The following is a 12,014-nucleotide window of genomic DNA, read 5'->3' on the forward strand; positions in this document are numbered from 1 at the left end:
CATCAACATCATCAGAAGAATTATTCTCATGCATCGGCAAATCAGTGGAAACATCACAACGTGACCCAGGTAGAGAATCAGACACAACAATTATATTTTCATGCATATTAGTGTCAACAGAAGATTCTATATTACCTAAGTCATCTTCATAGGACAGATGCACATGCTCAAAATCAGTATCAACATCACATGTATATGGAATACTAGAAGAAACATCATTCATGAAGGTCGAGGCAGAGAAGCCTAATGTATTTGAACCCAAAGGTTCCATAACATTTTCAGCATAGACATGTTCTTCTAACATAACATCATCATCATCATCATCATAGTAATATGCATACTTGTCCCTATTAGCAGTTGTGGTGTCATTAGTCAACTCATGTTTCTCTAGATTAGGTTCATATTCAATATCATACACATGAGAAGGACTAGACATGCTATTTCCAAAGTTCAATTCATTACCACCAATATCATGTGACAGTGTATCAGTTTCCCTAATGGACTCCCAGTGACGGGTTTTCTCTGCAATCTCAGCTAAAAATTTCCATGCATCATCCACAGTTTTATCAAGAAATTCACCATTACACATACACTCAACCATGGCTCGAGATTTAAAGTCTAGTCCCTCATAGAGGATAGCGACAAGTCTCCACTTCTCAAATCCATGGTGTGGACATTCGCTCAACAAATCATTAAAACGTTCAAAATAGTCAAAAACAGTTTCCTCATCCAACTGGACAAAACAATTGATATTTTGACGAATAGCGATGGTCCTATGATGTGGAAAAAATCTTTGGAAAAATTGATTAGTGAGTTGTTCCCAAGTGGTGATTGATTGTGGTCTCAAACCGTAAAACCATGTTTTGGCCCTTTCCTTTAGAGAAAATGTAAACAAACGCAATTTCAGAGAGTCTTCGGACATATGATCAGGTTGCATAGTCCGACAAATTTGTTCAAACTCTCTTACATGAGTATAGGGGTTCTCAGAATCGAACCCTCGAAATATAGGAAGTATTTGTATCATGCTTGCATTTATTTTAAAAGGGGTATTGGTTTGAGGTAATACAATACATGATAATGGAATTTTTATTGTGGGATACATGTATTCATGGAGAGCACTAGGTTGGCCCATATTGAAAAGATACAAAGCCCACTATTTGGTTTTAAAGGGTTTGGATTTTTTTTGGGGAAAAATTTGGTTTTGGTGGGATAAAATTTTGGTTTTGAAATGGGAGTAAAATAAAACTTTTGGTTTAAGATGGGATAAAAGAAAAAATTTGGTTGTTAATGTGGGAGAAAAATAAAATTTGGGTTTTTGAATGGGAGAAAAGTTTTGGTTTTTGAAATTAGGAGCAAAATTTTGGTTTTTTTTTTTTTTTTTTTAATTTAAAGAAAATAAAATTTGGTTTTTGAATGGGTTTGGTTTTGTCGGGTTTGAAAAAGAAATTTGGTTTTTAATGGGTTTTAAAAAATTTGGACCTAATGGGAAAAGAAAACACTTTGGTTTATTGGGTTTTGAAAACTTTGGTTTTAGACTTTGAAGACAAAGCCCATTTGGGAGCTTTTGGTTTTGATGGGAGCAAATTTGGTTCTAAAGAGGTAGAAAGTTTAGTTTTTAATTGGGAGCAAAAATTTTGGTTTTAGTGTTGGGAGCAAGCCCACTATTGGTCTTGTGTTTGCTTTGGCTCAGCTGGTTTGAAAACGTTTGGTGAAACTGAGTCCAAAATCTCGGCCTAGAATTTGGGTACTCGGCCCACTAACGAGTTAACCTAGCGTGATCGGTTACAAGCTCAGCTGGGTTTAAAAATCCAGAATACAAAATACAAGTCCAAATTAAACAAACTCACAAAAATTAAATACAAGCCCACAAATTAAACAAACAAGCCCACAAAAATTAATTACAAACCCAACAGAAAATAAAAAGCCCAAAAATTGGCTTTAATATTACACGCCCACAATTAAAAATTGGAAGCCCACAATTCGGGTTCTCTGAATGGGTTTACCTTTTTAAGCACAGCCCAGCTGCTCTGATATTGTTGCAAAAACCCAGTTGGGCTTTGGTTCTTTTCCTTGGTGGCGTCCCAGCAGAGGAAAACAGGTTCAGAACAGCAGGTCCAACAGCAAATGAAGTGAAGCAGATGCAGATGCAAATGCTATGCAGTGAAATGCAAAAATAGCTAATAAAACTACTAGAGAAACAAACCGAGTCCCCGGCAGCGGCGCCAAAAACTTGGTGGACCCGGGAAAGCGTATAAAATTGAAGCGAAATGAAACGGGCCTACAGTAATACCGCAAGTGCACGGTCGTCAGTTGTAGCTCGTGCAAGTACGGGTCGATCCACAGAGACTGGGGGTGTTTGGAGTTTCTAGCTATTTGGGATCTAAATTGCTATTGGGCTTCTAATTGTGCTTTGGGCTTAGTGGGTTTTTGTAACAATGAAATGGTTTTGGGCTCAGTGGGTTTGGATTGACTGTGAACTTATGGGCTTTTGGTCTTTTGAATTGCACTGGGCCTTGAGCTAACAGTGACTGTGAATTGGGATTTAGCTTTTCACCTGGGCTTTGATTAAGTCCACAGTGGGATTTTGTAATGAATCTGGGCTTCAGCAGTAGCAGAAGCAGTGCACAGCAGCAGCAGAAGCAGTGCACAACAGCAGCAACAGCAACAGCAAGTAGTAGCAGCAGCAGTGCAAAGGGCAGGTGCTCAGCAGGGAAAGGGAGAGAAAGCAGCAATGGTGACAGTGCAAGCCAAGTAATAACAAAACAGAGATAGTTGCAAACCAAGGCTACAAGCCAAGGGCAGGAGTGTGGAGATAAGCTGACAATGAAGTAAGAAAAAGGAAAAAAAGCAAAGCCAAGGCAATGGCTTTAGGCATTCATCTAGAGTGGGAAGAGAACCAGCTTGCTCACAGTCACTAGTGAGCACTAGTTTCTCCCCACTGCTCAATCAACTCAATGCTCTAAGGCTCTAACCTAGCATTGACACACAACAGTAAACTAATCCTAACATTTGAGAAGCTAACAGTTGACAAAACAAGAGATTCAAAACAGTGACAAAACAGGAAACAAAACCAAATAAACCAAGGCTGTTAGCCAAGGGCAGGGAGGAGAGGAAGTAACAAAACAGTTAAGTTGCAAGTGACTGTGAAAACAAAATGTGGGTTAAACTAAGGCTTTGAATCCACCCTTGTGTCCTAGCCAAACAATGTGATCCTAGGTTGAGTTGAAAATCCTATGCATACATCTAGAATGGGAGGAAAACTAATTTGCTCACTAGTTTGCCCCTAGCATTGACTGTCTTTTGACAGAACAATCAATCACAGGCACTATGAGCATCAATCTCTTCCCATTGCTCAATCAACACACTGCACTAAGGCTCTAACCTAGCATTCCACTATCTAACAGTCCACTAAAGCATCATCTGAGCCTCAGCAGTGAACTCAGAACATGAGAAAACAGATGGAACAACACATGATTAACAGGAACAGCACAACATTTAAACTACTAAACAGTGAATGAAAATTGCAAAAGAAGAACCCTAAAAATTAACAGTGAAATCAAATTAAATTAACCCAATTAGGGGGTATCTCGGCTAACCAAGAACAACCTTTAACATCCTACATCACTTCCCTATTTATAGTTTACAACAAAATACAAAAACCCTAATTCGAAACCCTAATTTTTTTGGGGAAAATCAAATTCTCTCACCAATTTCCTGAATTGAGCTCGACCCATGCTTTGGGTATGTCCCCTCTGCTCTTCTGAAGCTTTTCCTGCCCTCAATTTTGTCTTCTCCTCGCTGTTGGTGAAACCCTAGCTCGAGATTTCTTGTCAAACCCACACCTAGGGTTCAGAGATGTGAATTTGGAAAGAAGTCTAGGCTAGGGAGAGATGTCGTGGTGTTGTCGGGTGGTTGTGGTGGTGGTGTGGTTCGAGAAGAAGGTGTAGCTGGTGGAGGTGATGGAGTTGCAGAGCTGTGGAGCAGCTCTCTGCAGTTTGGGGAAGATGAGAAGAACTCGATGTTTTTGGGAGAAGGGTGTGTTTGGCGATGGGTATAGGGTGTTCGATACTTGGGTGTTAGGCGGGTTCGGCGAGGTTTGATGATCTGCGACAAGGAGCGATGGATGGGAAGATGGTAGGTGGATCCAACGGCGATACGGAGGTAAGCGTGGAGAGACCGTCGGATGAAGGGATGTAGCAAAACGGATGACCCAAGATGGAGATGGGCGTTGCGATGTAAAGCGGGGGCTTCAGAGTTTGATGTGCGATGATGGAGCGACCGTAGGATGCTGAAATGCTTCGATCTGACGGCTGAAATCCGAGACGGGCTTGGATAGTGGAAATGTGTTTGAGTAAGGGTTTTGGGCCTTGGGTATGCCAAGCCCATATCTTCTTTAAGGACAATTCTTCTTCTTCAAGCCCACTTCTAGCCTTTTGGTCTTGTGCACAACATTCTTCGCGGCTTCCTTGTGTAATTCCTCCCGGCTTTTCACTACTTTTCTGCTCTTTTCCGCCCTGCTATTCATCCAAACTTTATTTATTACCTAAAAATGCAAAATTAAGTAAGAAAAATATTTATTCTTGAAAACAATGAAAATACAGAATATGGGATAAAATGTAGAATTAATGCACAAAAGATGAGTTAAATGCCAAGAAAAATATATAGAAATATGCACTTTTTAGCACTCATCAGTTGCAGAATCAACTTTTGCGTATGCTTTGCAACCAAACACTCTTAAATGATCTATGTTTGGTTTTCTCTTTCGCAAACTTTCATATGGAGTCATGTCTTTCAGAGCTTTCGTAGGTATCATGTTTATTAGGTATGTGGAGTGTCGTACAGCTTCTCCCCATAGATAATTAGGTACCTGCATAGCTTTTAATGAACTTCTCGTCATCTCCATTAGAGTTCGATTTCTTCTCTCTACCACTCCGTTTTGTTGTGGTGTATATGGTGTTGTGAGTTGCCTTTTGATTCCATTTGACTCACAGAACTTGTTGAACTCTAAGGAAGTGAACTCTCCTCCTCTATCAGTTCTAAGCATTTTGAACTCCTCTTTTAACTCTTTTTCTATCAGATTTCTGAAAGCTTTGAATCTGTCAAATGCTTCACTATTTTCTTTCATAAGAATACACCACATATATCTTGAGAAGTCATCTATAATAACAAATATGTATTTGTTATTTGCAAGGGTTTGTGGTGTAATAGGACCACATAAATCAGCATGAAGAAGCTCTAATGGCTTTGAGGCTCTGAATGTTGTTACTTTTGGAAAACCTTGACGCGTTTGTTTCCCAACTAAACATGATTCACAGATCCCTGATTCATCGTTTATCTGTGGTAGCCCTCGAACCATCTTGTTCTGAGACATTGCCTTTAAAGTTCTAAAGCTTATGTGTCCTAATCTTGCGTGCCACTTCCATGTTTGATCTTCCAATCTCATATTCATACACAATGGCCTTCCAATCATGAGACTTATCTTGTAGAGTCTATTCTGTGAGCGTGAGACTCTAACTAAAAGTCTTCCACTTGGGTCATGAACTGTTAGATAATCTTGTCGCATTCTAACATCACATCCAACTTCTGTAGCTTGTCCTAAACTTAGAATGTTGCTTTGTAAGTTTGGGATGAAGTAGATGTTTGTGACAAGCTTCTGTTCTCCGGTCTTGATCTGAAATAGAATTGATCCTTTCCCTTCAATTTTTACAGAAGATCCATCCCCAAACTTCACTTGTCCTTTGATTTTCTCATTGAGTTCATAAAAGTAGTGTCTCTTACCAGTCATGTGATTACTGGCTCCATTATCTAAATACCAGATTCCTTCTTCTCCATCCTTTGATTCGTAGTTCTTTGGTATTAGTTTCCCTTCGTTTAAGAATACAACTTCGTGCATGAAAAGAGCTGTATCTGCTTCCCTTGTTTCATTCTTGTTTGCTTCTTCCATCTTTTGTATTCTTTCAGGGCATACAGAGGAGAAGTGTCCTGGTTTATCACATCTGTAACAAATAATGTTTGATCTATCCTTCTTTTCTTTCCCTTGGTTTTGATCATTCTGACTTGTAGTTCTATCTTGTGAGTTAAACCTTCCTCCCCTTCCTCGGCCTCTGTTTACTCTTCCACGACCTCTTCCTCTTGTCGCAGAGTTTTGTTGGTAAGAGTTTGTGTACAGGAGTTTTCCTTGAGTTTCTCCATTGTTTTCTTCATCAAGGATTCTCTCTTCATATGCTTTCAATCTTCCAATCATATCTTCATAGCTAGTCTTCTTTAAATCTAAGACTTGTTCGAGAGAAGCTATGATATGAATATACTTGGATCTTGGTAAACTATTGAGAAACTTCTTTATCAGTTTATCTTCATCAATGGATTGTCCAAGTGACGCAGATTTTGAGGCTATCTCTGATAGCTTTCCTGCAAAGCTATCAATAGTATCAGTGTCTTTCATCTTCACTCTTTCAAATTCAGACATTAAGGTTTTTCAGACGGGCTTCTTTAACTCGATCAGCTCCGAGATTACGTGCCTTTATTGCATCCCAAATTTTCTTTGAAGTTTCATGTTCACCAACTTGTAGAACAAGACATTCTGGTATTGCTTGAAAGAGTAATCCTATAGCGATGTTGTTCTTATCTGCATCATCTGTTCCTGGTTCAATTGTATCCCACACCTTATAGATTTTCATCAGTACCTTCATTCTCATGGCCCATACTGTGTAGTTTGTGGCGTTGAGGATTGGAACTTGTATTGATGGTGGCGTGAACTGTTTTGCACCCACAATGGTGGTTTCGTTTTCCATGGCTCAGAAACAAGCTCTGATACCAATTAATGGCAACTGCAAGATGAAACTTAGCTTGTATAAAGACTACTCTCTTTATTGATGTTTAGAAAATCTCTCAAAACTAAACACAAGCTCTAATCATGCTCATATGATCAACCACAACTTTGGTGATCATATATATATAGAATAATGAATTCCTTTTCCTAGTCCTATTACCTTATTACATGTCTTTCCTTTTCTTAGAACTAGATGACTTCTAATTCCCTTAGGATTACATCAATTTCCTAATCTTGTCCTAACCAGCTTGTTAGTGACTTCTATGTTGAAGTTTAACCAACAAATTCCCACATGATTTTTTGGGTAATGTTGTGTCTAGGGATGTTATGGGGAGTGCCTTCCCCCGATTTGTAAGGCTCAGTTATTTTTTTTTTTGTAATCGAATCTATCTTAAAAAAAAAAAAAAAAAAACTTTTATGAACCAGTGAGTTGCATTTTGATTAATTGACATTTTTAATGATGGAATATTTTTATTGCATGTTTCTATGTTTTATGATTAACTGACTACATTTTTAGTAATCCAATATTTTTAATGCATGTTCTTATGTTTCATGCTTCCAATATTGAATCCCTACAAACTTACTACCACAAAAATATATTTTTCTCTAAGAAATATATAGGCCCGTGCAAAGCGCAAAATCTAGTAAAATCTAGTAGAACATCCATCTGCTCAAAATTCTTATTACTTGCTTTGGACAAGTGGCGGGTTAATCTCTGCATATCTTGGCCGAATCACAACAAGATATATACATGAGGGGACGGTCCGTACGAATAGGTCAAAAACTTCTACTAGGTTCATCCAAGTGATTCTATCTTCTGATCTAAAGAGAAACCCAAGCGGCCACGTCCGCAGCATGCACCCATATCAGTTGACACCTACTCACGTTACGTGAAACGTGGCAGTGGCCAAGTCATTACACTAATAAACTCTCAGTATAAATCCACTCTCAGTGATCTAAATTATTTTCATCGATCGAAGATCTTCAGATCAAAATCTATAGGAAAAACGTAATTTTAGTTCTTCAGAGATAAAGAGAGTTGTCATGGCATCAGGTGGTCAACAATTTCCTCCACAAAAGCAACAGCAACAACCAGGGAAAGAACATGTCATGAATCCTATTCCTCAAGCAGCTCACGATGACTACAAACCTGCTAACAAACTTCGTGTAAAGTGATTTTGCTCATAGTAAATACACGTTTTTTCTGTGATTTTTTTAAAGTTATATTAGGAGTCTTAAAGTTTTAACCACAGTTTTGCTGCAAAATTATGTTGTCGGTTTCATGTCATGATCTAATTAGTGTGTGTGGAATTAAACAACCTTGCAGGGAAAGGTTGCCCTAGTTACAGGTGGAGATTCAGGGATAGGAAGAGCTGTTTGTTATTGTTTCGCTCTTGAAGGTGCAACAGTGGCTTTCACATATGTGAAAGGTCAAGAGGACAAAGATGCAAAGGACACGCTTCAAATGATAACAGAGGCCAAAACTCAAGATTCAAAAGACCCGATCGCAATACCAATGGACTTGGGATATGATGAGAACTGCAGACGCGTGGTTGAGGAAGTTGTGAATGCCTACGCACAAATCGACATTCTTGTGAACAACTGCGCCGAGCAGTATGAAAGTACGACAATCGAGGAGATGAATGAGGAGAGACTCGAAAGAGTTTTCAGGACCAACATTTTCTCTTACTTCTTCATGACTAGACATGCTTTGAAGCACATGAGAGAGGGAAGTAGTATCATAAATACTACTTCCATAAACGCGTACAAAGGCAATGCTTCTTTGCTTGATTACACTTCAACTAAGGGTGCCATCGTGTCTTTCACCAGAGGATTGTCTCTTCAGTTGGTTAGTAAAGGAATCAGGGTGAATGGCGTTGCACCTGGTCCAGTCTGGACACCGTTGATCCAGGCTTCTTTCTCAGAAGAGAAGATTAAGGAGTTTGGATCAGAAGTGCCAATGGGAAGAGCTGCACAACCGTATGAGATTGCACCATCTTATGTGTTCCTTGCTTCTAACATCGACTCCTCTTACATATCAGGACAAGTACTTCACCCAAATGGTAAAGTTACTAGAATTTGATCCTTCAAGCTAAGAGTTGGTTCGTTTGAAGACTCGTCCACTTTTAGTTAACTAACTGTTTTTTCTTTCAATTGTTCTTTTAGGTGGTGCCGTGATCAACGGTTGATAATTGCAGTGGGGTTGTTCAACTATGGAGCTTATTAATAGTATTAGGTCATCGCATATGGTCAGTGTGTTATATATATATATGTACTAGCAGGTCTGTTATGTTCGTTGGCAGTGCTGTTCGTATGATGTACGAAACTAGACTTTTTCTTTCTTTTGTTTTTGGTGTATCTACGTATCTAGTTAGTTGTACTTTTGGTGTTGTGCTGTATCTGGTAAAAATGGAACAAAGATGCTTTCTCCAGCTCCCATTTTCTTTCTTCATTGAAGAAGAATGATTTTAAAATAAAATGCGAAGAAGTGGTAACCAGAGATATTTATTATTGTTCAAGGCCTAAAGAGATGGCCTTAGATAGAGAGGTGATCCTCCAGGTAATAAAATGTTATAGCTGCGATGAAACAAAAGAAGCGTACATTCTTCAGTCTTATTGCACCTCTCACCCGTTCCTCCACCTGAGACCAATCTTGAAGAATCATCAAAATTGGTCCCATGGTTTAGACTCCGCATCTTGTTTATATTTTCATGGATTTTCTAAATTCACAGGACACTTGAACACACAACATATCCTTTTGAGATTAAATTTCAGAATAATATAATCTTATCACCGACGTACATAATCTCAAGGAAGATCCTGAATAGAAGTAGTCTTATATCAGTTTGAACTGTTTTTCATAGTTCCATCTGCTCTTTTGTGTGAAGAATTAGTATTACGCCTTGATGCCATTTCATAAAACCTCCATAAGAATGCAATTGCATAGAATCTAATAAAGCCGGCAGCGAAGATTTCAGCAAATGCAGTGAGGATTGACCTCTGTGGTGCAAAATCAGCAGCTCCTAAACACATCAAGAACCCTAGAAAATTGCATGAGACAAGGAAAGTTCCAGATTTTATTCCATCTAGAGTTTTCCTGGCAACTTCATCAGCTGTCATTGGACTTGAACATGCTGCAATTTTTCTCATAACTCTTGGTCTTCTTTTTCTCTCTGCAATATCAAGTAAATTAAAGAAAACAGAACCCATGTGTCAAATTAATCACTCACATGACCAACGAGTGGCGGCAAAAGTGCCTGAAACATGTGAACCTATAAAGATGCCAAACTAGATGCACTAGAGAAACGTGAGGCCAGAACTGAATTTTCCAGGTGATCCCATGAAATAAGAATTTCAGACAACCCTCGCATGAAATCATGTTTTAGGTGGACGCCTAAGCAGTGTATCAATACTGTCTAACAGCACAAAAGAGTAAGCATTAATGAATCCTACAAAAATGTGCACTATGTTTTTGACTTCTGCCTTGGCAAGGGCATACTTGTCGGAAAGCATGCAAGCAGGCTTTTTAAATTGGAAAATGCAACTATATACCTTCGATCAGGCCTGGGGTTGCAGTGTCTGGAGGGAAAATAAGAGAGACATGAATGTCGTCTGAAATTAGCTCCATCTGTAATGCCTCTCCCAGCCCACGGAGACCAAATTTTGTAGCCGAATATGTTGTGTACCCATAAAATCCACACTGCTTTGTAGAAGAAAAAAAAGAGCAAACAAAATCAAGTGGTTATGTTCTCGGTTTCAATTGCTGGAACCAACTAAATTACTCAAAGTATTTTATGTAGCCAAATCCATAAACTGGTTACTAAAGTATGGCGATAGTCCAGATTTACAAGTCTAAAATGTAAATCTGAGTTTATAATGACATCATGTAAGGTATACCTGACCAGCCTGTGAGGACATGAGAGCAATAGAAGCAGGGCCTCGAATTTTCCGGTTATTCTTCATCCTAGGTAAAGCTGCCTTTATCAAATTCAAAGTTCCCATCAAATTCACATCGACCATCATTTTAATATTTTCCATCTTCTGGAATTCTAATTCTCCACCGATGTACACACCTTGATTACAAACAAGTACATCAATAGGATCCACTTCATCCATAACTGCTTTTAATGTTTCAAAATCTCTAACATCAGCAATGGCGATATTAACATCAACACCAGTAGACAAATGTATCGAATCCCGAGCTTGTTCGAGCTTGTTAGGATCTCGAGCGAGTATGGTTACACGGGCACCCTCAGAGGCAGCCTGATGAGCTAGAGATAAACCAATACCACTTGACCCACCTGTGATGAAAATATGTCTATTTTTTACTGGGATCTTGATGGGTTTAGGTCTGAGAAGAAGGGTTAGATAAAGACTCATAATGAGAAGAAAAATGACAATTAGAATTGGTATTGTGGCCATTAAAGAAGAGCTAGCTCAAGCTTTGGATTATGATAAGTAGTTCATGAGTCCATGTATATATAGAATGTTCACACCCTAAAACAATTACAAGGGCAAGGTTATTTAGGGAGACTAACCCTAATTAACAAGTGATCACGAATGGTACACGGTACACAGTTAAAACAGCAGATTATTTCTTTTGATCGGTAAATTTAAAAAGACAGATCAAGAAGGAAGCAGTTTCTTCTGGACACTTAAGAGAAACGCAGTACAATAGTTTACCTGTTTCTATTTCCTACCAAACAACATTTTTAGTTCAGAAAGTGTATCTTTATTCATGCATGAAATACATTAACAGACAACAAAATGTAGGTAAGAATCAATAATGGCATCATTAGGGCTGAAGTACAAACTGCAGAGAAGTAGACAGTAGTAGCTAGCTCACGATAATTCACAGTACTATGAATGCAACAGTTTGCTGTTTAAATTTTGACAAAGTTGCAAAGTAGGTGTGTTCAAGAAAACAATATAGCTGGGAAGTGGCCCAACAAAAACTGACCCTTAATCTTTCCACTCCCTTGCACAAATTAGATAGTAACCGGTGTCGCACAAAGTGACCTTTAGATTCTTTACTCTAATCAATGTAACAGAATTTCTTGGAGTTTTAGACTGTTAACCAAGTATATTAACACACAAAGGGATGAAATGGAAAATCTTATAGATCAGATCTGTTAGTTGATCCAAAATCTTGTTGGATATTTTCAAGATTGTTTGCCGCTATCGG

General features: G+C 38.6%; 2 protein-coding genes and 1 non-coding gene across 3 annotated transcripts; 2 read left to right on the forward strand and 1 right to left on the reverse strand.

Moving 5' to 3' along the window:
• Window positions 1-659: 659 nt before the first annotated feature.
• LOC113354769 lies at window positions 660-763 on the forward strand. Its single transcript, XR_003361991.1, has one exon. It is a non-coding gene; the product is annotated as a small nucleolar RNA R71 (small nucleolar RNA).
• A 7,110-nt stretch (window positions 764-7,873) lies between these two features.
• LOC113354346 (NADPH-dependent aldehyde reductase 1, chloroplastic-like) lies at window positions 7,874-9,073 on the forward strand. The gene is made up of 3 exons (XM_026597700.1): window positions 7,874-7,996; window positions 8,157-8,892; window positions 8,996-9,073. Exons 1-3 carry the CDS (start codon window positions 7,874-7,876, stop codon window positions 9,016-9,018), a joined length of 882 nt encoding a protein of 293 aa, XP_026453485.1. The 3' UTR covers window positions 9,019-9,073.
• Window positions 9,074-9,314: 241 nt separating this feature from the next.
• LOC113354347 (3-dehydrosphinganine reductase TSC10A-like) lies at window positions 9,315-11,267 on the reverse strand. The gene is made up of 3 exons (XM_026597701.1): window positions 10,727-11,267; window positions 10,382-10,529; window positions 9,315-10,002 (listed from the first exon to the last, which is right to left on the reverse strand). The coding sequence occupies exons 1-3, from the start codon at window positions 11,249-11,251 to the stop codon at window positions 9,671-9,673; spliced, it is 1,005 nt and encodes a 334-aa protein (XP_026453486.1). The 5' UTR covers window positions 11,252-11,267; the 3' UTR covers window positions 9,315-9,670.
• Between the last annotated feature and the right edge of the window lie 747 nt (window positions 11,268-12,014).

Source organism: Papaver somniferum, chromosome 2 (genome assembly GCF_003573695.1).
Source record: "Papaver somniferum cultivar HN1 chromosome 2, ASM357369v1, whole genome shotgun sequence".
In the NCBI taxonomy this organism is placed as follows: Eukaryota; Viridiplantae; Streptophyta; class Magnoliopsida; order Ranunculales; family Papaveraceae; genus Papaver; species Papaver somniferum.

Excerpts from the sequence above, each read along its gene's own strand:
- LOC113354346 (XM_026597700.1), top strand. The coding sequence starts at position 7,874 with ATGGCATCAGGTGGTCAACAATTTCCTCCACAAAAGCAACAGCAACAA. Across the intron at positions 7,997-8,156 it reads AACCTGCTAACAAACTTCGT|GGAAAGGTTGCCCTAGTTAC; the intron begins GTAAAGTGATTT and ends ACAACCTTGCAG. Across the intron at positions 8,893-8,995 it reads ACAAGTACTTCACCCAAATG|GTGGTGCCGTGATCAACGGT; the intron begins GTAAAGTTACTA and ends TTGTTCTTTTAG.
- LOC113354347 (XM_026597701.1), bottom strand. The coding sequence starts at position 11,251 with ATGGCCACAATACCAATTCTAATTGTCATTTTTCTTCTCATTATGAGT. Across the intron at positions 10,530-10,726 it reads TGTCCTCACAGGCTGGTCAG|TGTGGATTTTATGGGTACAC; the intron begins GTATACCTTACA and ends TCTACAAAGCAG. Across the intron at positions 10,003-10,381 it reads AACCCCAGGCCTGATCGAAG|AGAGAAAAAGAAGACCAAGA; the intron begins GTATATAGTTGC and ends TTGATATTGCAG.